General features: G+C 41.9%; 1 protein-coding gene and 1 long non-coding RNA gene across 4 annotated transcripts in view; one reads left to right on the top strand and one right to left on the bottom strand.

The window, feature by feature from the left end:
- Window positions 1-1989: 1989 nt before the first annotated feature.
- LOC308585177 lies at window positions 1990-11792 on the bottom strand. 3 transcript variants are annotated; one of them, XR_014007116.1, is made up of 4 exons: window positions 11591-11792; window positions 9354-9530; window positions 6264-6353; window positions 1990-2317 (listed from the first exon to the last, which is right to left on the bottom strand). It is a non-coding gene; the product is annotated as an uncharacterized lncRNA (long non-coding RNA). The 3 variants fall into 3 exon arrangements; XR_014007117.1 differs by lacking the exon at window positions 11591-11792 and adding an exon at window positions 9633-10435; XR_014007118.1 differs by lacking the exon at window positions 11591-11792 and having other exon boundaries at window positions 9354-10434.
- Window positions 11159-27819, top strand: part of RASA2 (RAS p21 protein activator 2) — a 51057-nt gene continuing 34396 nt past the window's right edge. Inside the window, exons 1-7 of the mRNA XM_081190161.1 lie at window positions 11159-11398; window positions 18754-18871; window positions 20208-20311; window positions 21368-21462; window positions 24172-24248; window positions 26026-26109; window positions 26864-26936. Of these exons, the coding sequence (XP_081046287.1) occupies window positions 11335-11398; window positions 18754-18871; window positions 20208-20311; window positions 21368-21462; window positions 24172-24248; window positions 26026-26109; window positions 26864-26936 (615 nt within the window). The 5' untranslated portion in view covers window positions 11159-11334. The remainder of the gene's footprint in view (window positions 11399-18753; window positions 18872-20207; window positions 20312-21367; window positions 21463-24171; window positions 24249-26025; window positions 26110-26863; window positions 26937-27819) is intronic.

Below are 27819 nucleotides of genomic sequence, written 5' to 3'. Positions count from 1 at the left end.
CTTTCAGACTGGCACTTCCGGAGGGTTCCAGAATGCATCCGGTATTCCACAGATCGGTGCTCACTCCCTACAAGGCACCGCACAGGTTCCAGGAACCCGGAACGGCGCCGAGTCCGGCCAGAGACAGAACAGGGCACGCGGGAGTGGCACAGAAGGAGCGCATCAACGAAGTCACGGAGATTTTGGACTCCAGATGGGGGGAAGAGGGGGTAGAATACTTTCTCGCCAAGGAGGGCACCCCGGCCAGTGCGAACAGCTGGGTGCCGGGCTACGCCTTAGACGAACCTCTGCTCAAAGACGAGTTTCATGCCCTCTTCCCACATAGACCTATGCCAGCAGACTTTTTCGACGACTGGCTTTTCACGCCCACGCTTTCGGCCAGCACGTTCCGGGGGTTCGACTCGGACGAGGAACCGACACGAGACGTCCGTTCCCCGGAGGGGTCACCCTCGGGATCTGCCTCAGAACCCTCGTATTGGTGGGACGATAGACCAGAGGAGCAGTGGCGCAGGAAGTGGCTGGAGGGTCCAGGACGAGCAACGCCGCCAGGAGGAAGTGAGGGAGAGACGGACATGGACATTTTCGGGGACGACCCTGGTTTCGAGCACGGCGGCACAGAGATGGAAGCGGAGGTGACTGTCGTCGACGAGAGCAGGGAGGAAGAACCGGAAGACTTCAGATGGAGGCCCGCCACGGGAAGCGACCGATATCCGACGTTCGTTCCTTTGCAACAGCAGCCCCCAGCTCCAGCACCGGAAGGAGGGGAGGGGGGAATGGGGGGCTTCGAGGGGGGGATGGATGTCAGGGGTTTAGGAGCAGAGGCACGGGCAAGGGAGGAAACAGAGAGCGAAGGGGAGGAAGCAGAAGAAAAGATGAGTGATGACGACGACCCGAGATCTCCCAGTCTTTCCAGTGAATCAGAGGATTCACAGAAAGGAGCACCAGTGGCCAGGGCAAGGGGGGAGTCAAGGGGGGCACCCCAGGAAGATAGAGCCAGAAGGGACTCAGGGGGGAGCAGCTGGAAATCGGGACCAGCGTCACCGCCAGGAAGCAGGGAAGAGGAAGGGAGCCAGGGGGGAAGCGCTGGCAGCTCGCCACAGGAGGGAGGGCATGAGTCAGGAGTGGCCACACCTCCATCGGGGAGCGAAGAAACGGTTAAGAGGAAGGGGGAAGGTTGGGCGCGCGCGCCAAGTTCAAATGCAGAGGAAGGCGGCGCAGTAAGCAGCCCCGAAAGGGAACCAGGTCCTAAAGCCCGGCGCAAGGAGGCAGGAGGGTCCGGGTCAGCGTCAGAAGAATCCCGGAAGGAAGAAGCCCCGGGGGGTAGAGGGACCCAGAGGAGGACAGTCAGGCGGAAAAGGTGGAGCAAGGCTAGGATATTAAGTTGGTGCACAAGGGGCGGAGATTCAGACGGAGCTTCGCCGATCTAGCTACTAGACGTAGAGTTTGCGCGCAGCAGCGTGAGAATGGAAACTGTAATTCAATAAAGACTTTTACTTAATGATCGCTGGCTAGCGTGATCCTCTGTGAGCTAGGATCTTCAAGCAGCTCTGACAGGTATGAACCTTACCTTGGAAAACACTACCAGGTTTTGCATGGGAGCATCACACATAGTAGAGGGACGGGGCTGGTACTGTGGGTTGAACCACAGTGTCTAGGACTTGCCAATCAAAAGGTTGGCAGTTCGAATCCCCACGGCGGGGTGAGCTCCCGTTGCTTGGTCCCTGCTCCTGCCAACCTAGCAGTTCGAAAGCACGCCAAAAAAAGTACAAGTAGATAAATAGGTACCGCTCCGGTGGGAAGGTAAAAGGTGTTTCCGTGTGCTGCTCTGGTTTGCCAGAAGTGGCTTAAGTCACGCTGGCCACATGACCCGGAAGCTGTACGCCAGCTCCCTCGGCCAGTAAAGCGGGATGAGCAGCGCAACCCCAGAGTCGGTCACAACTGGACCTAATGGTCAGGGGTCCCTTTACCTTTACCTTTATCACACATAGTGGGCATAATGTTTGAAATCTAATGTCTATTAGTTTCTGTACCAGGCAGATGGCATCGAAATGGAGACACTGAGAGTGGTATCACTATTGCTTTCCTGCCATATACAGACCAACGATGAACTCCTGGGACCCCTAAACATGGCTGATTGCTGACCTGGGGGCCAGCAGCATTACCCATCAAATGCTCTCATCACAAATGCCAGAAATAAGGTTACAGCCAAGGCTTGCCTTACTGAACAAATAAACAAACGAGAGATGAGGAACCTGTGGTCCTCCAAATGTTGAACTCCAACTTCCATCTACTCCAGCCATCCGGGGGTTCTCAATTCCTGGAATAAAGGAAGGGTAGATAATTAGATGGACATAGTTACAGATAGGTAGCCGTGTTGGTCTGCCATAGTCAAAATAAAAAAATTCCTTCCAGTAGCACCTTAAAGACCAACTAAGTTAGTTCTTGGTATGAGCTTACCAGGTATCTGAAGAAGTGTGCATGCACACGAAAGCTCATACCAAGAACTAACTTAGTTGGTCTTTAAGGTGCTACTAGATGGACATAGGTTAAGGAAAGATGAATTCTGTTTAAATAAACTTATCATCATCATTTTATTTGTATGCTGCATTTCCACAGTTAAAACAATGCTCAAGGCAGCTTACAATATGAAAAGATTTACATAATTACAAATATAGCAAAGTAGTCATAAAAACTGTTCTTAACCTGAAGCACCACTTTAGCTAATGGGGCCTCCCGCTGCCGCCGCGCCGCTGAAGCATGATTTCTGTTCTCATCCTGAAGCAAAGTTCTTAACCTGAAGCACTATTTCTGGGTTAGTAGAGTTTGTAACCTGAAGCGTATGTAAAATGAGGTACCACTGTATCAGCAATTATTACCTTCAGGGGAAAGGGCTTTTGCCAGTTGCATGCACATTCACACACCAAAATAGGCAAACATTAGCTCAGGAAAGATGGGTGGAAATGTTAAAAACAATGTTGACTTCAACAGCAGAGAACACAAAAGTATTTAAAGGTGCAGCGCAGGAGTGCCAGCTTGGCCCTGTGACCATGGTTGCCCAGGGCCGTGGGTGCCATGCAACGTGAATGGCCCCGACACCAAAATTTGTGGGTGCCCAACCCTTCATAGGGAATATTGTGGGTGCTTGGACACCCAGAGCCCCAGGGAGTTGGTATCTATGGTGCAGCCCTATATTACTCGTTTCCTAAGGCAGAAGAAGGTAACTTGCAGTCTGTGTTTGACCTCACCTCACCAAAAACCCACAAAGCCATTTTGTGGCTGTGTTGGACATGTTATTGTTTTCTAGCAGCAGGTGGTGCTATTGAGTCCCATAAGGATGCTGGTGAGAGCAGAAAGGTTCCAGCTCTCCACCATGTCCTTCAAAGCCAACTGGGGCAGGCATGGATTGAGAGAATGTGTTGTAGGCTGCACACCTGAAACTACGTTGTCCTCATTCTCAGCATCAGTAATTGAAACTGACTTCACAAAAGCAACACAATGGTGCATTAGACACCATACGCCTCTGCAGGAACTTTGGGGAGGGAGGTCTGGGGCAAAGTAAAACATTGAAAAGACACAGCATATTTCTCACCAAAAACTGAGAGTGCATGCCAGAGGAGGCTAAAGTGGTTTAAGTCTATTTTGACCTTTGACCACTATTTAAGCATGTAGCAGTTTTAAGAATGCTTTGCAGGGCAATCTAAGCCAAATCTAATCAGAGGATTAAGTCCTATGGGGTTTACTCCCAGGTAAGTGGACTAAAGATTGCAGCTATAGAGGTGAACATTTCCGCGATCGGGAAGCACTCATCTATCCTCCCTTCCCTTGCAAAATAAAAAAGGAGGGGGGAAAATTGCAAGTTGACATTAAGAATATTTCACCAATCTTCATTTAGACCTGAGGATTAATATAGGCAGTCTATGTGTCCTAACAGCCTGAAATAATATTAGTGTACCTTAAACTAGGGATGTGGGTGGCGCTGTGGTCTAAACCACTGAGCCTAGGGCTTGTCGATCAGAAAGTCTGCGGTTTGAATCCCCGTGACGGGGTGAGCTCCCATTGCTCGGTCCCTGCTCCTACCAACCTAGCAGTTCAAAAGCACGCCCCCAAAAGTACAAGTAGATAAATAGGTACCCCTCCAGCAGGAAGGTAAACGGCGTTTCCGTGCGCTGCTCTGGTTCGCCAGAAGTGGCTTAGTCATGCTGGCCATATGACCTGGAAGCTGTACGCCGGCTCCCTTGGCCAGTAAAGCGAGATGAGCGCCACAACCCCAGAGTCATCCATGACTGGACCTAACGGTCAGGAGTCCCTTTACCCTTTTTACCTTAAATTAGGAATGGACAAACAAATTTATTTCTGATCTGTGTCAGTTTTTCATGTGCTCATTCATAAGTTTGTTCTACTCTGTATCTGCATCAATCTGCATATTTTAAAAAACCACACAAAAATTCAATATCTTTTTTCCTTAGATTATGGAAATACTGGATTTTGTACATATTTTATCCTAAACAATTTTGAATACAGATGTTGGTGTTCTTTTCTTTAGAACTATAATGCAAAATTCAAATTAGTGCAAAAACTGGAGGAAAGCTACATATGATCTATATGGTAGTACAGAATAACCAAAGACAACTATTAAGCATCCCTGCCTTAAGCATATGTACATGATTTGTAAACGCGTGACAAGTCTTCCTGCTTATCTCTGCACAGGAACAATGATTTTTAAAAGAAACCGTTCCACTGAGTACAAATATGGCAATTGGATTCCCTCTGTTCTCGTGAAAGCTATAAACTTATTTTTAAAGACATCTGACATTTTGAAGAACGGGACAGATACTGCAGAGGAGGAGCAGTACATGGTGTCATAGGATAGCAGCTGTTTCTGATCTTCTGACAGTTGGCTAATTAATAAAATACAACTAAAAATTGCTCAGTAAGAAAAATGGTTGCAGAGACCATTTAGTGGCAGTTGTACTAATGCAGTAAGATCATCTTGTGCTGAATTTTAAATGGCATAAATGGATGGTCCTCAGCCTATTCACTCAAATGATGCTTCACCTTTCTACATATCACAAATTATGGCCTATTTTCTTCTGTTACCAGAGATGGGAGCGGGCATGAGAGACTGGGGGAGAAGGAGGCAGATCTGCAGCTGCTTACTAGGGCAATGCATGCATAGTGGGGTGGCAAGAATGGTTGCAGCATGGCACAATGGCAGAGTCAATCCAAAGTTCCCACTGGTGCAACCTTGCAGTTACCCTATGCACTAAGCAGCAACACTGCTGCCTAGAGGGCAGCGGCATGGCACCACCTTAAAGAAAGAAAACTGAATCAGGCTGGTCAGTATAGATCACAGGGAAACTAAGGATGGATGTGAACCTGAAAGATTCAGGACCATCTGCAAGCTGATGTTTAAGAGGGATAAATAATAAGTGAGTGATTTCACCATAGTTACAGACCATTTTAAGTTTCATTATTTTTGATATTAAATCTATTTGTTATGTATTTATTGTGTTTATATACCACTCTTCATTATATTAGACTCCAGGGCACGGCACAACATAAAATCTATTCAATAAACATAAAAGAATGATAACATCCTATGAAGCTCATAAAAAGGTAAAGGTAAAGGACCCCTGACAGTTAAGTCCAGTCGCGAATGACTCTGGAGTTGCGATGCTCATCTCGCTTTACTGGCTGAGGGAGCCAAGGTTTGTCTGCAGACAGTTTTTCCGGGACATGTGGCCAACATGACTAAGCCGCTTCCGGTGCAACCGAACACCGAAACCAGAGCAGCACACAGAAACACCGTTTACCTTCCTGCCAGAGCGATACCTATTTATCTACTTGCACTTTGACGTGCTTTCGAACTGCTAGGTTGGCAGGAGCTGGGACTGAGCAACAGGAGCTCACCCCGTCACAGGGATTTGAACCGCCGACCTTCCAATCGGCAAGTCCTAGGCTCAGTGGTTTAGACCACAGCACCACCCACGTCCCATGAAGCTCATAGGCCACACCAATCTGGAAGCTGGAACTTGATAGTTCTCTTCTTGCTTAAGAGAGACAGACACAGGAAACGTCTGCCTCCACCCAGACACAATTAATTACAGTGCCACCTAGTAACTAAATGATATAATGACACTATCCACACAGATCAAATGAGCAGATTAAAACTGATTTGCTCTTATTGGATCAGTTGAAATACCTGGGAAAGTAAAAAAAAATGTTTCAAAAATAAACAATAGCAATGTTGGTAACTGGCAAACCTCTTTGGGAAGGTCAGTCTGCATCAGCATTGGAATTGTTCTGATATGTTTTACTTGTTTTAGCATTTCTGTTTTTGTCACCCTGGGCTCCTGTGGGAGGAAGGGTAGAATATAAATTTAATTATTAATATTTTTTTAAAAAAATGTTTAACCAGAGCTGCCTCAACCCACACAAAGCATATATATTCATATGAAAGAGACGTAGAGCTTTTGTAAGGATACAGCAAGGAATAATACAATAAGTTATAAATTTAGTATGAGAGCAGCTTTGCCCAGATCACCCTTTCTCAATATTCGCTTTGACTTTGACCTGCCAGCTACCTTCCCTGGAAAGGTGTTGTGTGCCTTGTTCTATGCTGTTTTCTAAAACTTATTAAAACTGTTTTGCTAAAACTTATTCTGCATGAACCTGATTTCCATTAAAATTATATATACTGCCTGTAACCTGATTTGTAATAAAACATTATCCAATTAAAAATTGTATATAGTCCAAATTACATAAACTGCATAATGCTTGCTTCGATCAAGCTTTCCTTGTTCTATAATAATTGTGATGTTATGCAGATGTACTAATAATGACCTGCTAAGGCTGCAGTCGTTGCTACACTTACCTGGAAGTAAACCTCACTAACCTCAGTGATACTCAGTTCTGGGTAGATGTGCATAGAATTGCACTGTAAATGTTGTTTCACCTATTATTCTTAATCACTTTCATGAATAACAGATGACACAGTCTATTAATCCAAGCCGTGTTTCATCCTTTTTACATAATATGGATAACCATCTGGTTTTTCCCCTTGCAGACAGCTCCTCTGATTCAGAATTAAACTGTGATCACTGTGACTTTTCCTTCTCTTTTAGGAACCAATCCTTCATGATACTGTCATCTTGCAAAGGAAATTAGTGTCATAGAGATATTCATCTCCTAAACAATAAATAATAAGATAACTGGATGCCTAAAATAAATAATGGGCTGGAATCTGGAAGAGGCCTAAGAAACCAAAGCTCAGTTCAAACAAGATGAGAGTACTGTGGGAGGGTGATTCACCTATGGCGTTGGTGTTCAACTAATTCTGGATGGGGAAGCACTCCCTTTTAAGGATCAAGTTTATGGCTTCAGCATATTTCTAGATGCAGATCTGTGTATAGAGACTAAGCTATTGTCTACAGCATGAAGTATCTTTACCATCTTTGGAATGCTTGCCAACTTTGCACCATTCTGGAAGAAGGTGGTCTAGTCATAGTCACTCCTGCTTTGCTAACTAATTCAGACTTTTGCATTTGCATACTATTGCATTGTGTGGTATAGGTGCTGTCCTTGAAAAGTGTTCAGAAACTTAATGGGCAAGACTTCTGACTGCAGCTTTATGTTGCGATTTCATGTCAGCAATACTGAACGAGTGTCTTTGGCTCCATTTGTTTTTATGGGCAATTCAAGGTTTTGGTTTTTACCTTTAAGGCTGAACCACCAAGCTAAAGGCTTATAAACCTGCCCATTAAGATCAGCAAGTAAACTCTTCCCCACTGTCAGGTGGGCGACTACTAAAGGGAGTTTTTTCTGCTTTGTTATTCTCTCCCAAGAAAAGTTTTGCCTGATGCCATCAGATTTGTCATTTATTTTATTTTTAATTCATAAAATTCATATGAATGTATGTATAGAAAATGTAAAGAAAAGCCTCACAGTAGTTTACAAAACCTAAGCAATGGAATGACCATCCTTCCCCCCCATCTTTTAATCAACCATATGGCTTTAATGTAACTTTATGATCGGTTTATTTTATTCCCTGCCGCCCTTTTGCTTTACACTGTATATTGTTTTATTGTGCTTGTTTTTAAAAACTGTAAGTCACTTTGTGGATATTTTTAAAAGCTAGAAATATGGGAATAGATGGAATACAGTATCAGCCTGTGAAGCACATGTGGGGAACCTTTGACTCTCCAGATGCCAATGAACTATGAATCCCCTCAGTTCCAGCAAGCATGGACAATGGCTACAGTAAAGCCAAAAATTTAGTATCTAGGCTAGGGTGGCATGCAGCCCTTGAGACCTTCACTGGCAGCCCTTGGCAATATCTGATGCCCCCGCAGCTCTCACACCACCACCTTCCCAAACCTAACTCTCCAATCTCTCTTTCTCATGAGAGCTGATGATATTAGTCCGCACAGAAAGGAAAAGTGACACATGTATTAGCTTTCCCCTTTCTGATTCCCATATCCTGTTCTTTCCTCATGTTCTTTTTGATTTTCAGATGTGATGTGACAGAGGAAATTAACCAAAATGATTTGTGATCAGCATTTCTACTTGTGTACAGCATACACAGGATCAGGCAGTAGGATCCCAGCATCACTACCAGCCCTCATGTTTTAAGTAGAGTAGAACTGCAAAGGTGTTCAAGGCTACGATAAGCGATCTATGTTAAATGATCTTTATTATGTACTCCTAGAGACAGATGGCTGCCACAATGGGACCAAATCCACCAAAATATGAAGTATACAAAAGCCCTTACATCACTAGTTTTGTAGTGTAAAATATGAAAGCTTGAGCTTGCCTTTAAGGATTGAATAGAGGAAATGAATCCTAGGAGTCATATAATAATACCAAAATTTGCTGATACAGCTCCAAATTTGCCCCTGTTCTTCTGCTATACCCATCCCATTGAAATGGAATTTATTCTTGCTAATGTTATATTTCTACTGTGAGGCAGCAGCATCTAACAGTTATATATCCATCTGCACTCAGTGTTCTGAAAGCTTCTGCTTATATCCTCCTACTCCTATCCTGCTAAAAATATATCTTTCAAAAACATGTGGTGTGGTGTTTTTTCTTACACCATATTAACTTGTAATTCATATGCTACACTTGCAGCTCACCCAAAACAGCCATTATATTTATTAAAGCATCTTACTGGATGATCTTTCTATGATCTTCCTATCATAGATGATTACAAGCTACTAGCTGAATTAAAAATCATATTGTCATATATATTTTGGCTGGTTTTTCGCTTGCAACTACAGCTTGACACATAGGCTTATGCAGTGTAGGCTGGACCTGGTGGAAATCATAGTGAGACTGATTAGGCCTGCACATACCTGCCTTGGCAACTGCCTTCATGGTAGAATCTACTGACCTCTGAAGAATGGACTTTCATTCTGGAGAGCTGGGTTTTCATTCATGGCTCTGTTTGTGCCTGGGTCAGGGTCAGGAACCTCAGGATTGAGGGCTGAAAGGGGCCCTCAGGACTCATCCCAATCCACACATCTGCATCCCTAGGTTTTGCAAACAAAAAGGGCAGAGAAGTCTTCTCTCAACCATTTGTCTGCACTGGCATCAGAATTTTTTTTAGTAAAAACAACCAGGTCTTACCATACCTAAAGATTAGCAGCATGAAATCTGATGAACTGGGCTCTATTTCATGCTACAATAAACCTATAAATTTTTCATTTCTTTTCCTTGCAGAAACTAATATGACCACTCTTTGGCATATATTTTCTGTTTTGAGTTTCAGGAGCTGCCAGGAATTGAAAAACTTGCTTGGGACCAAAATTATGCAGTTGGGTATGTTTACCCTAAAGTTATGGCTCTACTAGTCAGATTAACAGCAGCCCGAAGCTCTGGAAAGTATCACACAAATGGATTTGAGGATCAAGTTTTGTAACCCAAACTGAATTCCAGTGTAACCCAGGGTAGTTAAACGTCCCAAAGCAAAGCCCATTTTTTGTGTTTGAAGGAGGCCACCTGTCATCTCTTGATCAATTTTTGTATGGGCCATTTCTTTAAAACCTTTTTCAAACTGACTGGGGAAAAGACCTCAATAGCAAAGATCAATATATGTGGGGGGTGTTGGGAGGGAGCTATCTCGTGCACTCTCTGTCTCTAATATAAGCATTTAAACCTGCATCAATAGATCAGTTTGGGTTGGGGGTTTTTTATAATTAAAACAAACCCAGGCTAGGTCTAAAAGCACCTGTCAGCCAGGTAAAATTCAACTGGCTACCTTAGGATCTGCTTTTGATTTGTTTACTTTTTGTATGTGGAGAGGAAACCTTGAACGGCTAGTGGCTGAAGCCTGGCGACAACGTTTACTGCTGTGTGACCATGAACATCTCCTAGGAAGCTGGAGTTCATAGAATCTGAAAAGTTGGAAAGGACCCAAGGGTCATCTAGTCCAACCCCCTGCAATGAAGGAATCACAACTAAAGCATCCATGACAGATGGCCACCCAACCTCTGTTGAAAAACTTCCAAGGGAGGAGAGTCCACCACATCTCATGGGAGTCTGTTCCACGGCGGAACAGCTCATAAAGGTTTTTCCGAATGTTTAGCCGGAAACTCCTTTCTTGCAACTTGAAGCCGTTGGTTCGAGCCCTGCCCTCCAGAGAAGGAGAAAACAAGCTTGCTCCCTCCTCCATGTGACAGCTCTTAAGATATCTGGAAACGGCTATCATATCTCCTCTCCGTCTCCTTTTTCCAGGTTAAACATACCCAGCTCCTTCAAGCTGCTCCTCATAAGGAGGCTTATGCTTCTCCATATGACCGGCAAACACAAAAACAAACACGAAAAGTGCACCAGGAGGGCACTCCCTAGATCTGAACTGGGTTCTTGGCCACGATTATGGTGGTGATGATTCCGACCGGCCCAGCCTTCCTCTTAGTCACGCCTAGCCGGGCGGGGCCGGCGACGGAGCAGCCAACACAACCGCCTGCCACACAGAAGGAACGCTCTCTCTCTTATTTATTTTTTTACCTCAGAGAGGACTAGGCGGCGACAGGGCGCCTGCGCGCGCCCCCTTCCCCGCCCCTCTTCAACCGCGCTAACCAATGGCAAGAGCGTGGGTGGGCGGGGCTGAGCTAATCGGGTCTCTCCCCCACACACACTCCGCCTGTTGTCACCGAGAAGGGGAGGGGGGGAGAAGGAACAGTTTTATCAGTCAGCGCGCGCAGTTGGGCGAGCGGTAGTAGCGCGTGCGGGAGACGTTTGGCCTCTCCCACCCCCTCCGCCCCCACCCCCCAATCCTCGGCCGCGCGCGCTGTGCAGAAGGCGCTCTGTCCTCCCCTCAGCCCGCTCCCGGCCATGGCCGCCGGCGAAGGGAGCGAAGAAGAGGTGCGAGTGCTGCAGACCCTCCGCGGGAAGATTTGTAAGTCGTCGCGGGAAGAGGGTGGTGGGGAGGAGGGAGGTCGAAGGGAACGGAGCCCCCCCCCCCGTTTGTCTCTCTGTCCGTGTGGAAGGGCGGACACGGAAAAAGGCGAGATATTGGGACGGGGCGGCAAGGGGAAGGCAGAGCCGGAAGGAAGACGGCCTTTGCCTCGGGGCGGCCTCCCTGACTCACCCGCCGCCTCAGTCGTCCAGCCCCCGCTGTTGCCCGGGCTCCTTGGAGACGTTGCTGTGCCGCTTCCCTTACCTCAAGGGAGGGGAGGGCCGGCCTTCCTCCCTCCCTCCCTCCAGGCGGGGTGGGGGTGGGGGGAGGTGGTCCCTGCATGGAGGTGCAGAGTCTCCTTTGGGATGCGCACACCTGTGGGCGGCCGTGATGAGGGAAAGAAAGAGAAAAGCTGAGGGTGGGTTGGGTTGGGGGGGTGTTGGCGGAAGCGAGAGACAAAAGCATACAGGCCGCTTCTAGAAGGGGGGCTCTGCTGGGTAGGCGGTGGGGCGTGGGCACGGCGACGCTGTTATAGTAGCAAAAAACCCCAAAACTCAAACGGATAGAGCATCCGTGCAAAGGGGAATAGTGATAGTGTGAACTGGGCATCTTGCACTGCAGCGAGCACAAGCCACTGTCTTCCACTACTTGCGTTGGTTGGGCGAAACGACCTCAGCCCTCCTGGCCTCCTAAGTTACCTCACTTGACAGAGAGACACCCGCCTGCCCTGTGCTCCCAATCCTGGTTTCCTGTGGGTCTCTATGAGTGCAAGGGTTTGTAAATGTCTGCTTGTTGGGATTGCATTTTATATTTTTAGGTGTGCATGCTACATATTTTAAGCTGCATGCCTCATTTATTGTTACTTATTAAATTTGTTGGTCGCGTTACCCCAAAGTGACTTGCAGCTTAAGGCGAGTTATGTGTGAAGAAGCCCTTGGAAATAAGTCATCCTAGTTAATAGCTGGCATTTGGATGATACTTCATAAGGCACGTATTTCATCTCAATATTTTGAAAGCTTTTATAATACTCAGGCCATGATAATATTAAGGACATAAACTGAATTTTGTGTAAAGGAGGTTGGTGCAGTATTCCCCCACCCCCACCAATAGCAGTAGCAAACTGGCTTGTGGTACCAAGACTAATAAAGCTTTCAGGGACTTAAGTCCAGTTTGTCAAAGGTAGCCCACAGAAGCTTATGCCATAGTAAAATTTTTGGTGCCACAAGACTTGGTAGTTTTTGCTACAACAGAATAAAATGGCTATTTTTCTTGGATTTTTTTTAAGGATGTGGAAAGCAAGGACAGTATAAAGTTTATAGAGTGTATGAGGCATAAAAAGCAATAATAGAAATTCATTCTGTAAGACACGTTCGCTGGGACAGATGGACCTGGCAGATAGAAGAATATTTGCAGTATAAGGGAATAGGATATGAAGTTATGCCTAGTATAAGTGACTGGCAGGTCAAAATGGTAAATTACGCCGAGCTTGATAGATTAACAGGCAGAATACGAGACCAAGATGATCAGAAATTCCAGAAAAATTGGAGTAAATTTTGGAAATATATTGGAACGGATCTATAAGATGAACTGGCGGGGCTAGAACAACTCTATCAGCGAATAATTATAAGTTTAAAAATTAAATACGCAATCATGGAATTTATTTGATACTTACCAAAAGGGTGAAGGGAAGTCAAAGGCTCGGTAGAGCCTAAAATATTATGATTTTCTTTTTTAAGATTTTCTGTGTTTATTCTTTGTCTGTATAGAATGGGGAATGGGAATAATAGTCTATGTAAATGTGTTCTTTTTTGTATTTGTTTGTTCTTTATAAATCCTGAATAAAAAATTTAATGAGAAAAAAAAGGATATGAAGTTATTGGAGCATTTAAAGGGTTGGTTTCTGATGAAGCAGGTTGCAGGTCCAAACATATTTGCTGGATGAAGTAGGGAAGAGAGCAGAAATAGCATCATGCTAGATAGTTACCTGGTATTTAATCAGGAATGTACTGTGGTCAACAATATCCTAAAGGGAGTTGAAACCTAGCCATGGTAATTGTGTGCTTCGTGGGTGATGTGAAAGCGATCTACAGTTCCTGGCACATATTCTAGGGATCTGTTCTTCCTGTGTGTGTTTGCAAGGCCTTGTCATGCTGAAGTAGTACTGCACACCTGAAGTCCCAAGTGTAGTTTTGATGGAAGTTTGGTGATGGCACCAGTGACACTTTGGTTCTCTAATCCATGTTATGATAGGGTAGAAATAGCAAGCATGAGAGGTGCTTGTAAGTGTGTAAGCTAGTAGACTGGGCTGTACGTAGCAAAATAGTTGGGGAAGTGCATTCCTTGCAGCTAGCGGAAGATGTAATAACTTCATGGGAAGGCCTGGCTTTAGCTGAAATGGAAAATATTTAGTTTTGAGAGCCATTAGACATTACTTGAAAAAAGTGACATCCTTAGAAGTTACACTCTGCATTCAGTCTTTTAAAGGTATTTCATCTTGTCAGAAAAATGCAACACATGGGATTCTTGTGAAATGTGATGTAGGGGGAAGCTTGTACAGGATGTTTTGAAGTAGTCGCAAGAACTCTTTTGGATACCTTAATGGGATTGTGGGGTAATAGGATCCATGTTAGCCAGACCAAATGTGGCAAAGAAAATTTTAAACTTGAAGGCAGAAAACCTTCTGATAAATTATAAGGGGCAAGAAAATGATAATGTTATGGGGCTGACGTAGATTTTAGGGCAGCTAGGACAAACAGGATGTAGTGGTTTTCCGATGGTGGGAGGGATCGAAGTACATTCATGTAAGTCAAACATAACCCACTTCCTTTCTCACGCCTTTATTCAGTCTTGTAGAGAATGACTTGCAGCATGCTTAGCTTCCATTTTGATGCGGAACTAGATTTCATAATGTTTCAGTAGAACAGCATTGACGAGAGAAGCATTCTTATGAGGTTAAATGTGCATATTCAGCATCAAATCAACTCTCAGATTAACGACCCATAATTTTTTGTAGAAAAAATATTTTCTGTGAAAACTTATATTTTGAAAGATTCCTTGTGTTAAAAATAGCATATGCTACTTGATTTTGTTTTATGTTTTTTAATAAAAAAACCCATTTATTAAACTAGTATATTATCACCCTTTCGAACAGTTGCCTTAGAAATTTTAAATTGATGAATCTAATTAAAGTTCAGTACATTTGCATCTTAAGAGACGTGGGTGGCGCTGTGGTCTAAACCACAGAGCCTAGGGCTTGCCAATCAGAAGGTCGGTGGTTCGAATCCCCACAATGGAGTGAGCTCCCATTGCTTGGTCCCTGCTCCTGCCAACCTAGCAGTTCGAAAGCACGTCAAAGTTCAAGTAGATAAATAGGAATCGCTTCAGCGGGAAGGTAAACGGCGTTTCCGTGCGCTGCTCTGGTTCGCCAGAAGGGGCTTAGTCATGCTGGCCACATGACCCGGAAGCTGTACACCGGCTCACTTGGCCAATAAAGCGAGATAAGCGCCGCAACCCCAGAGTCATCCGTGACTGGACCTAATGGTTAGGAGTCCCTTTACCTTTACCTTACATTTGCATCTTACTAAAATCTCTGCCATCTTTACAAATATTGAAGGAACTTATTTATAAATAAATAAATATCATTACCTGTCATTAAAGGGAACTGCCATCTTTTAATATTTCTTTCTCATTTCCTATTGTAGTAATGCAGCAGATGCAAAATAATCTAAAATAGATGGACCTTCACACACTTGATTAATCAGTTAAAGCTCTGGTTGACTGATTTATTGTTTGGCAATTGAAGCAAGGGGTAATAATTACATGAATGCTACAAAGCACATTTTAATGCCATTGTTGCATTTCATTCTGCATGCTTATTTTGATAAACAGATGGAAGCATTGCAGTTCATACTTGTGAAGTAGGTACCGGTATTTGGAAATACGACACAGACATTTCAGGCATCTATAGTACATTGGTTTATCAAGGCATCTATAATGGGCAGCTGGCCACAAGCATACCTAACATCCTAGTGCCTTACACTTACTTTTTAATTTTACCTTTTGTTACCTGATGTGGTTATATTTAGTATTTTATAAGTGCTTTTACTAATTGATCAAAGCACTTAACACATATTATCTGAATTCTTAACAACATCTCTGTATAATACATCAGTTTTATCCCAAAATTTGGGATGAAAATGGAAATGGCTGAAGTTGAGAGAGATTAGCTTGTGTAATGTGCAATCTTATGAACACTTAAATTGAGAGTAAATCCTACTGATCTCAGTGGCAGTTGAATGCAGTGGCATATCCATAGGATGGGGCTGTGTGGCTAAGCTAAGATAAGAAGCCCCTGGCTGAAAATGTGTAGCTAATTTTATTTGCCAATACATTCTGTACTTTAACAGCTGTTTGCTATGACAAATTAGCTTTGACTTAAATGATTAAGCCTATTATTACCATCATTATTTGTTAATTTATATAACACATATATGCTAAAATGCCCACTTCACATACATACCCATCTTCTTTTAAGAGAAAACTAGCAGTGTTCCCCATGGGAATTTGTTTGACCATGGAAAGTACCGGTAGTATCTACAGCAGTTAAAAGTGATAGTGATGTGTTTCAAAAATTTAACAAAGAAAAGAAGGGCCTGGTCCACATGATATACTTCAGAACTAGGAAATGCAGGTTCTTACCTGCATGTGTGTTTCTTTTCTCACCCCCTCACCCCAGAACACAACACTTGAGTGTTTATGCTGATCTTAGACTAGCAACTAGGGTGGAGGTGCAAAAAGGCTTTCTTGTGCTAATGAAGCAGTTTCCTCCAACTGCCAAAATGTCTTCTTCCAACTGCCAAATTGCTATGTGTACTACAGGCAAGAGTAACTAGCACACTTGGCTGACCGCAATTTGGAACAGCAGAGGAAGCATGCCCAGCTGCATCAGTGTACAAGTGGAATATATTGCATATCAAGGGAGGCTTGCACACATGTAGGTTATGTGATCTCTAGGCCATGCTGATTTTCACACTTTGTATCCATAGCATATTGCATTTTAAATCTTGGACTCTGTCTGCCTCCTCTCGCTTACGTTTATTGATAGTATGTGCTGTATAGTGTCTTGAGGGCTAGAGATAGCTTTGAACAGTTACAATTAATAATTTTATGTAAAATGATGGTTTTCATCCTCGTTCCTTCAGGGAGCTCTCTCTATGTTAGCTTGTTTTCCAAGGGATTCCAGTGCGTTGCAGAGGAATTCAGGGCTTGTTTTATAGTAGGAATGGGGACTACCTCTCCCCATATGAACCAATCTGGACACTGCAGTCATCATCTGAGGGCTTTACTTGAGTGCCTCCTCCATGAGAGTAACAGAGGGTGGCAACACGAGAAGCCTTTTCTGCGATGGCTTCCTGCTTGTGGAATGCTTTCCTCAGGGAGATTTGCCTGGCACCTTTATTACTTACCATGAGGCGGTGCCGGACAAAAACTTTGGCTGATCATCATTCTATGGCCTTTTAAATGTGTTTGTGGGAGGGAGGTTATTGATTTTTGTGTTTTCATTTTGTACTCTTATGTTGTGAATGCCCTGTGATCTTCAGATAAAGGGCGTTATACAGTACAAGTTTAATAAGTAAATAAAAAAGGAATAAAACCTGTGGCCCTTCAGATGTTGCTGGACTCTATTCAGCCCCAGCCAGCTTAGCCAATATTTAGGGATGATGGAAGCTCAGTTCACAGTATCTGGAGAGTCAGGTGTTTCCCATTCCTGCTCTAGAGGTTGCACCCAGTTTATGTAAGACAGCCATCAAATCTGTTAGGTTTCCCTGTTGCCCAACTTGAATTGAGAGTATGATCTCAAATACACTCAGTACTCTGTTGCAGCTGCACTTTGCAAAGGAAGTTTGTCCACCATTACTGGTTATTTCATTGAAAATGCTGGATAAACTAGGCTTTTCCAGTTTGAAAAACCAGTAATATAAAATGGTTTACTGTGCCATACTAATCCTTGAAATCACTTAGTAAATGGAAATCAGCAAACTTTTGTGTTTAGGCCAATTCTATGTTAGTTCTAGGGCTTTAACAATGAAGGAGTAGTCACTTGGAAAAGCTGATTGCTTGGAACTGGTAGGAAATTTGCAGACAAAGGTCAGTGCCATAAAGTACTAACACATTGGTGTTGAGATTTCATAAGTGTACTTACCTAAATGTACTGTATTTTGCAATATGCTGCTGTAGAAATAAGGCTCTAAGATGGGGTGAGAAGTATGGCCAGCAGAGGTCTCAACTTGAATAAATTAATTGGGGGGGCCTGTCCCACATAATCAATAATAAGACACACCATTTGAATGGTGATGCCCATCAACTTGGAGGATGGCCCCCTCAAATATTTTATTGGGGGGTTGATGGGACCTCAGGCCCCTAGGAGTTGGCTCCTATTATGGCCATTGAATCAAATTTGGTGGGCCTCATTTTCCCCATCCCTGCTTTAAAATGTATGTTTGAGTTTGGACAGCTCTGTTCAAACAGAATGATATCCTTAGAAGCACCATTAAGGGTAGTGATAGATGTAATTTATCTTTAAGGAAAATTGATATCCCTGACTGCTTTCAAAATGATGATACTTTGTTTTATTTTATAAGGAAATTAGAACATTCTCCGGGCAAACTGTCTTAAACTAACTAGACTAACTTTATTCTAAGTATTGTGTATTTTGCTTGGAGCAGGGAGGAAGTTACATTGTGTTAATATTTTGGTAACAAGTACTATGACTTTTCAATGTGATAGTAACTCAAAAGTCTGGTTGTTCACTTGATATAGTTCAAACAATTTTTTTCCAGGGTAAACATAATAACTTTATAATGGACTACTAAATACAAAATTTGTTTGTTGAAAAAATACTAGACTCTGTTTGTGTTATGTCTTGTGGCCATATTGCTTTCAGTTGCAATCATTAACCAGCCATGTCAGGCTTAACCGGTTACCCAGATGGAATTCGAAGGAAAGTGCAAGTGTTGCAGGAAGTGATGTTAATAAAGCCTTCACTTTTAAGTCAGTAGTGACCCTGTTCATATCAGGTGATGCTATTCTAGAGGAAGTGGCTTCTGCCTTTTAAAGGACAAAGCCAAGGTCCTGGCTATGATGAAATATTGTATTCAATTTCCGTTTTTAATACCCAAACTTCCTTTTCTTCTTTTGTGCTTCTTTTGGTCACTTAATTCAGACAAGGATGCATTACAGAGTGTGTAATATTTTGTTGCTTTCCATTCTGAATTACAACTCCATACTTTGGCTATAGACAACCTTGTAATTTTTTTCTCCATGTTTGTTCAAAACGAATTTAATCTTGTCACTAGGTCAAGCCAAAAACTTAGTGCCATACTCTGGACAAAACAAGATGAGAGACTGCTTTTGTACAATCAATTTGGATCAAGAAGAGGTTTTTCGCACTCAGGTAGTAGAGAAATGTTTAAGGTAAGAGCTTTATCACAATGGCAGGCTTAGCTAGGATGAGAATATATCTTTGATTAAAATGGAATATTAACCAGTCCCTTAACATGTACAAAAAATCAGCTGGTCTGTAATCTTATCCCCCCCCCCCATTGCTTGTCCATTTTGGCTTAGTTTCTGATTTTTTTTATGTATGGGTTACAGAAACAACTTAATAAATTAAACATTAATAATGCTGTGGAAGAGTGACTGTGTTCAGATGTAATGCCGAACCATGCCTTAGTGTTAGAAGAATGAGACCTGGTGCCCCTCAAGCTCAGAAACTCTCTCTTCTGCCATGGCTCCAAGGAGACGAAGTTTCTTTTTCTGTTTTGGATTAACTGTGGCTAGGATTGTTCCACACAAACTATGGCTAATCTTAATTACTGCTAGCTGAAACAAGCGAATAATGTATAGTTGGAAGTTGGTCTATTTCAATGAACTCCTCTGTGATCATACAGAGTGGGGGAACACACTGGCCCAAAGCTTTCTTCTAAGGCCTGTTTTCATAATGTTACTTTGTTTAGTTTCTCATCTGAACAAGGACTTGGAACACTGCTCCAAACTAGACTAAACTTGCAAAACTTTTAAGTTCTTTAGTAGCATGTATTAAGTTTGTATGCTGCCCTTAATTCGTAGATTTCAGGGCGGTTCACAACATAAAAATACAAAATAAAAAACCACACAAAATCTGTAATAAAAACAAAAGCAAACCAATAACCCCCTTCCCTTGTGTAAACATGTCATATATTTTAACATCTAATTGTATTTTATTATGGGATTTGTTTGTGTGGGTGTATAAACATGACTCTTGAAAATGTTTTGCACTGTTTAGCATTTTGGGAGAAATAACTACCGTATTGGCCTGAATATAAGCCTCACTTTTTCCCCAAATTCCTACCGTGAAAAGTTAAAGTGTGGCTTATATTCGTGACCTTGCAGTGTGCAGCCAGGAGTGTGGGGCAAACAGTACCAGGAGTGTGGCAGAGCAGCGCCTGCCCTGCACATAGTCCCCCATCCTTTCCCCCAAGGCTGGGAAGAGAGAGGAAGCGGAAAGGCTGCCGGCAGTGCACCAAGTATGCAGCCAGAAGCAGTGAGGAATGGAGCGGCTTATATTCAGGAATTCCCCCTCCCCCCATTTTAAAGGTGTGGCTTATATTCGGGCCAATACGGTAATTCCTTGCAAGAGGCTTACATTCAAGAGGAGAATCCAGTTATAAAAATTACATAAAATAGGATTCTACAGCAAGTTATAATGGTGATGAAACATTGTAAAATATTCAGTTACTTTGCTAAGAACCTGTTTGATTTCTTTCCCCAGCCCATTTTTTGGAGAAGAGTTCTACTTTGAAATACCAAGGACATTCCAGTGTTTATCATTTTATATTTATGAGAAAAGTGTTTTACAGAGGGATCTGCGTATAGGTAAGTATAGAATCATAGAATTGTTGGGTTGAAAGGGACCACACGGGTCATCTAGGCCAACCCCCTGCAGTGCAGAAATCTTTTGCCCAACATGGGGCTTGAATCTGCGATACTGAGATGAAGCATCTCATATTCTGTTGACTAAGCTATAAATTGAAGTTAGGATGGTAGCCACCTAAGTCATAATCTGTGTAGACCCACTGAAATTGGTTTGTCATGTCAACTCATTTCAGTGGGTCTACTTAGAGTTTGATTTAGTTTGATATGCCTCTTAATGTTCAGTGGTGGGTTTGTTTTATTAAAGGTAAAACTGTAGACAGGTATCTTATTATTTTCAAATGTATGTGTTTATTTTTATGGATTGTATCCAATGATGGCATTAGGCAAACACATTCACATAAAGTAGGACAACCAGTTTTCACTGATCTTCCTACCTAATGCAATCTGCTGCATCATATCCTTTATTCTGGAGGGACCCCTCCAACCCTTGGGAGAGGTTGTACATTGTATAAGAGAATTAGTGAAAATCAGGGGTCAAGCTTTGCACAAGTGGAAGTTCTTACACTTGCCTTATGCTACCATTAATTGTAATTCAACACTTTACAGTGGAACCTCAGTTGTCGAACGTAATCGATTCCAGAAGACCGTTCGACTTCTGAGGCATGTTTGAAAATGGAAGCCGAGACGTTCGAAAACTGAGGTTCCACTGTATTACATAGTGTATCTGGTAGTTTTCTCTCTAAATGATTGAGCAGATCAACGCCCACCCAGTAGCCATCAATCTTGCCACAACATGTGTTCCCAGTTGACCTACAGGCCCCACAGTGAAGTGTTTTCTTTTAAAACGTTTTTCATTTAGTTTCAAATAGTGCCAATAAATACTCCCATCCCTAACACCTGCTGCTACTGGACTTCTTTGCTTAGGACACACTGTATGGTGATTATTTTAAAATTTTCTCTAGAGCAATGTTAGATGCTAAAATTAAAAATAGCATTTCTACCCAACACTGAATAACATGTACTATCAAATGGGTAATTTTATTTCCCTCCTTTTAGGCAAAGTAGCTATCAAAAAAGAAGATTTGAGCAAATACTCTGGCAAGGAAACATGGTTTATGCTTCAGCCTGTTGATTCTAATTCAGAGGTTCAGGTAAAATTGAATAGATGTAAAAGTTAATGTTGTATTGTGTCAATGAAAGTCTTTCTTCCCCACCCCCATGTTTATTTGTAATTTTACTTAAGATTCCCCATGCTGCATGAAATGAATGCAATTTTTGTGCCGCATTGTTCCTAGTCCATCAGAAAAATGGCCTGTCTGCAATGTGTTCACAAAAATCACTCTTAAAAACTAGCATGGGACAATTGAAACCTGGACATGTATATCATTAATTTCTTGTGTGCCAGTTTAAAATATTTCAGTTTAGAATTTATTTTCCTTCTCTTAGGGCGCTTCAGAAGTTCTGAACGTGAATTAAATATATTTTATAAAAATAGCCTATAACATTTTTCAAACTACAGCAAATGTATGTATAGTTTAAAAATGCTCCATATTGTAAGACGTTCTGAATCTCTTCTGATTCAGATTTTGAACAGAGTGGAGAGGGAAGTTATCTAGGAAGTCTGTGTGTGCCTCCTATTCCCTGGAATGGTGTGATTCACTAACTGTAGGCACCAAAGTTGAGTGGGGGTAATAGGGCTCGGCTATGTCCTGTGTAGATCCCTCAGTTACACTTTGTCTTGCTGCAAATCATTTCTGTTTTTCTGTACTCTTCCCAGAGAAGGCTATGGTACTTTACAGTCAGCAGGAGGGGTGAAGATGCGAAGGCTCAGGGGGAAAATGATTGGGGGTGGGCGGGGAACCACTGTTTCTTATTTTTTTTTCTTTTCATGGACCTTCACATCTTGGGGGTGGGCACACATTTCAATCCCTTTTCATAGTATAGTTGAAAAAGAAAATTCTAACTTATCAATGATGAAACAGTTTATAATTCTCTTTTGCAAGTGTTGATTGTTTTCCTGTGCATGGTAATGTATCTGTGTATATTTATTTCTCTTTATCTGTGGTATATTGGAGGTGCTCTAATTCCAACTTAATTGTTTTAGAAATAGCGTATACAGCTCTTATGAAATAAGACAGCTGCTTCTTGATTAAACAGCAGTTTTAGTTGTCCTGAAAATAGTTTAGGTATATGTGAATCATGCGGTAATGTCTATGATAACAATGGCAAATGTACAGCTGAATGTTGGAATTTCCAAGTAAATATTTTGGGCTTGGTTACAGGCAAAGCAAACTACATGGCATTGTGACATAGGTGTCATGCTGGAGGAAATGTCCCTGCTAGATTAACCTCTAATAATAGACATTGCTCACCATTCCTGAGACATGCTGGGGTTTGCCTCAGTATATATGTGCATTGCAACATCTAAAGCAATATTTTGGTGATAATTAGATTGATAGAGAAGTCATGGAGGTTTGTTTGGAAAAATGGTATAGTAACTGTATACAATATGAATCTGGGATAGTACTGACACTAATCCAGAAAATGTATTCATTGTTTTGCTTTTTTCTGGACCTTCACCATACATGTTTATTCCCCCCCCCGAACTTTTCTTTTTAAAAAGAGTAGAAATTTGCTTGCACCAAATCATTTAATTATGCAGTGGCCCCACGGAATACATGTTTTCTGGCGTATTACTCCTGTGTCAGTACAACAGTGTAAACATGGGCAGTGAAGCAGCTATATATTTTTTTAAGCTTGAGTATCAACCCAGTTTGGTAGAAAAAAGTGTGACCCACCAAGCTAGGCCTTTACAAGGCATGTTGACTTGACAAAGTTAAGCATGTGATTAATTTTGACTGAATTGTGTGTCATTTTATTGCTGCCAGGAAGATTCCCCTATATATTATGCTTGTCATTCATTGTGTTTTGCTTTCAGGGGAACTGTTTCAGACAACTGTCACTTGATAGCCTTCACAGGTTGAATACCTAAGCACTTTAGAAAGAATCTTTAGTACACTAATAGCAGTTAATTATAGAGGTGCTCAGTGTCTGAGTCCGGAAGTGTTCTGTCAGTGACTTTTTTATTGCTTCCAAAATAACAAGCCTACCTTGTTTAGGGTGTGTTCATATAGGCACAAAGTACTACTAGCAGTTCATTTTCAAGGTGGGGTGTCTGTGTGTATCTGCGCGCACACACACACAATGCCATTTTTAAAGGTGATATTATGAATATTGCATCATAGCCTAGTCTTCTTTACCTGAAGCTATTCTGAATCTCTACAAAATGTAGAACAGGTGTGGGGAACTTTGGCCCTTCAGATGTTGCTGAACTGCAACTCCTATTATCAGTGGTCATTGACCATGTTTGCAGGGGCTGATGGGTGCTGTAGTTCAGCAACATCTGGAGGGTGAAAGGTTCCCCTCACCTGATGTAGATGATCAGGTCCTCCTTGAAGATTTTATAAGAACTCTTCATTTTAAAATAGGGATAATTTTCATTTTAAAAAAAACAAAACACCAAGTGCTCTCATATACAAGGAATCATAATTCTTAAAATTCATATAATGTAATTATCTTATAATGGAAAAACTGAATAGGAAAAATTATTTACAAGTAATACCAAAATAGTATTCTAAGTTGATAACAATTGTCTGCATTAAAAAATATAAAATACAGTGTCTAATACTTGTCTGACACCTACTCACATACAGCTTATTCAGTCAATCACATATTTTATGCTAGTGATGCTAAAGAGCCTGTCAGCTCTTGTCTTGCTCTTATTAAGCAGGTGCTAGGTTATTTCATAAATTCAACACACAGGCTCATGCAGCTGAACCTTCTTTTTTTTTAATTGACAGGGAAAAGTTCACCTCGAATTAAAACTGAATGAGTTGATTACAGATAATGGATCAGTCTGCCAGCAACTAGTAGTACAGTAAGAACATTTATCAATTCTTATTCTTGTTTTGCTTGCTAATGAACATTAACAGGGTAATTCAAGTCATCTTTCAGTGTTATAAAACACGTGAAAACACAATTAAAAAATAGAAGCTTAAAGGTTTAAGTACAGCAAACTTAGCCAAATGCAAGTTGAACAAATGTGTTTTCAAAGATTCCACTTCAGCATAAAATGAACTGCCTGCCTTCCTGCTGAAGGTAAAACCACCACCAAGTACTGGACATGTGGAAGAGACTCTTTTAGACCTTTTTGGTTCTGTAGTGTTGCTGAATGCTTGTAGCAATGTAATCAGTGGTGTTTTTTATACACTTCTGGTTAGCATTGGTGTCTCAAGTTATACAAAGGAGTAATGGGAAAGGAAGTTGGCAGTGTATCCCATAAGATGTGAATGGACTTCACAGCTGAGGCACAAACAAGATGGTCCATCTTTTCTGCCACTGTCTTTCCTCACTGCACATGCACTGGTGCACCTCTGCCTGTGATAGGGACAAGAACTTGCACAAAGATGCATTCAATATGAAGATACCAATGTTGTCTGACTTCTCCCTCTACTGCTTACATCAGTGGAAGATGTTCCAAGGTTTACACCAGGTCTGCAAGGATGTTGGCTTGCATGTTGTGGGACTTCTAAGGGCCATTTCATACAGTGACAGATATAGATATATCTTAATAGTACAATTGAAAGCTGACATGGTAATGAAGGGGAAAGGAAATACAACTGTTCCACCACTAACTTTCTCAAATAAAAAAATATGATAATTACGGTACCTTTCAACAACACCCCCTGAATTACAGTGGCTAATAAATAACTTTTTCTTTGACACACTGTTTTCCCCATGATAGTTATAACTAATAAGTTTTACTCATGTGCTATATTCCAAGTTTTGTTCTGGCAGTTGTTAATTACCAGGTTTCTGAGCCAATTTCTGACTTTCACTAGTCTTGTTCTAGGAGCAGTCAGAAACAATAGGCTGCTAATGTAGAACAGTAGTGAATCTACTTAGGAGAATAAAAAACAAGGCACATTCTAACCCCCAAAAGTTCTCTTTTCTCTAGTATACCATCTCCACAGTCTGCCTTTTAATAGACAAAACCAGTTTAACTGGAAGAGGAAGGGACCAAATATGCTTTGGATATGAGCCAAAACGCTGTTGGCTAGCTTGCCGGAGGAAAGGCTTCCACAAACATTAGGAGATGACCATTCAAAGAGACAATGTAATTAAGCTTTGTGAAGTGCTGAGCAGTCACAGCTGGTTTTGCAAGATTTCAGACATTCTCTTCTGTATTCACAGGTTACACACAGGAAGGAGGCAACACCTCTTGTAGAATCCAAGAATTAATTAGCATGGTTAACTTAGTATAAAAGTGGTGAGGAAACGACTGATCTTAGACAAATAGATAGTTTCCTGGAGAGTACCTAGACCTCCAATGTGGAGTTAATTGACTAAACTTTAAACATGCAGTTGAATTCTGCACAAGAAATAACAGGATCCCACTCCCTTTTTCCTTGTCTTAATGAAGGTAGCCACAAGAGTGATCAAGGCCAATTCAGTCCCAAAACTAGGGTTTAACCCAGAGTCTAGATAATCAGTATCTCCCAAGAGTGCCTGAAGCTGAACCAACAGTATCTTCTTGAGCACCTTATTAAAAGAGAAATTCATGACCAGGCAGTAATGGTCATACATGGTCAGTGTGTCTTTATCCATTAGACTTGAAACTGCAACTGAATTAATTTGCATTTTTAAAATTCTAGCTTGAAGGAATGTCATGGACTTCCTCTTATTAATGGACAAAATTGTGATCCTTATGCTACAGTGTCTGTTGTGGGTCCTTCAAGGTAATACTTTTAACATACATTCACACTGTCTTAAATAAAATAGGAAAATTAGACGTACACAAATTTAGTGATGTTGAAAAGGAAATGAATTATTGCACCAATTTTCAGTTGATTAATGTACAGAAGCCTAATGTTAGTAACACAATTGTGGAAAATTTAATCAATTTCTTGACAACGTTTGACAAAGTTATGTTTGCCAAAGGACTTCCATTTGTGCAATAGGACTTCTCTCCCAGGGTGTCCCCTCCCCCAAGTCTGTTCTGGGAAAATAACTGAGGATATCAGCAGTGTGTGGAAAGACATTGTCTGGGTGCCAGGTCCACCTGTAGATAGACAGCTGGTCTACCGACAGAGAAGCAACAGTAAGGTAGACCTGCAGTACAAATTTCTCAGGCCAGATCCACCCTCTCCACCAGAAATGGCCACCACTCCGTGACCAGATCTTTCAGAAATGGCAGGCATATTATCTGGTGGAGAGGGTGGATACTAGTTACATATGTTTCTTATTTATTTGGAATATATACTCCTCCCACATGTATGTACACCTATGTGTAACACTCATATTGACTTCAGTAGGGCTACACAAATTCAAGTTATCAGTAATGCATCCAGTTTACAAAGAATGCCTTTCCTGTTTGAAGATAGGCCTTTCATAAACATAGTTTAACTGCATGGTTCATTCATATCAATACAGTGTTTTTATAATTGTATGTTTTTAAGTTCTGTATGGTAAAACTGTACCATATTGGAATAGGAATGACCAAAAGAAGACAAAAGTAAAGAAGAAAACAAGCAATCCACAATTTAATGAAACATTTTATTTTGAGGTAAGTATTCTTATCAAAAGAAGCTTTTGGTGTGTTGTCTGTGCATTTATGCTAGCGTCTCCTTTGTTAGCTGACTTAATACGGGAGGTCACCAGAGAGATAGGCAGAGTTTTAGTCAAAGGGTCAGATTTTAAACAAAACAAAATAATAGAGAATGAAAACCTAAATCAGAACTATTCTTGGCTAACATAGTAGTCTTTTTTGCACATCCCACTAAGCCAAACTATGGCTTGGTGCAAATGCATAGACTCTGTGAATAGCTCTCTCCGGACTAACCCTGAGCTGTGCAAGCTAGGTTTGTCCTGTGTTGTGCAGATTGTCGGGGTGTGTGAAACTACAAGCCCAGATTTGACTTCGTCAGACTATGGCTTAATAGCATGCAGGAGCAGAGCAACTGGGGAATAGAAAAGTGGCTGCAATCTCCTCTCTGGCACATTTGCATTGAACAATGGTTTTGCCTAGCAGGAAGTACAGACTGGGCTAATGAATTTTAATAATGTTAGCAGATAAGGAGAATGATAGAGGAGAGGGAAGCTTGGAAGAAAAGATATATAGTCTAGTCTTAGACATATTGAGTTTGAGAAAGTGATAGAAAATCTCCAAGTACATATATTGAATAAGTAGGCAAAGATGGATTAGACAGGGTGGGAGACATAGAAGTAAAGCTGGATGTCAACAGCATATAGGTGGTATTGAAAACCATGAAGTTTAAGGTCTTTTAAGGAGGAGGAACTGCTGGGGACCAAGAGCAGCATGCTGAAGCCTTACCCACCCCACCCAAAAGAAAGGAGGAACTGAGGAGGCATTTCCCAGTGGAAATATTGAACATGTGATTTGACAGATAATGAAGATCAATCAGCGAAAATCTGTAGTGGAGGATTTC

The sequence above is a fragment of the Podarcis bocagei genome (assembly GCF_964188305.1).
Source record: "Podarcis bocagei genome assembly, chromosome: 4".
NCBI lineage: Eukaryota > Metazoa > Chordata > Lepidosauria > Squamata > Lacertidae > Podarcis > Podarcis bocagei.
The sequence above is the reverse complement of the archived record's forward strand: the minus strand, read 5'-3'. Positions and strand labels throughout refer to the sequence as shown.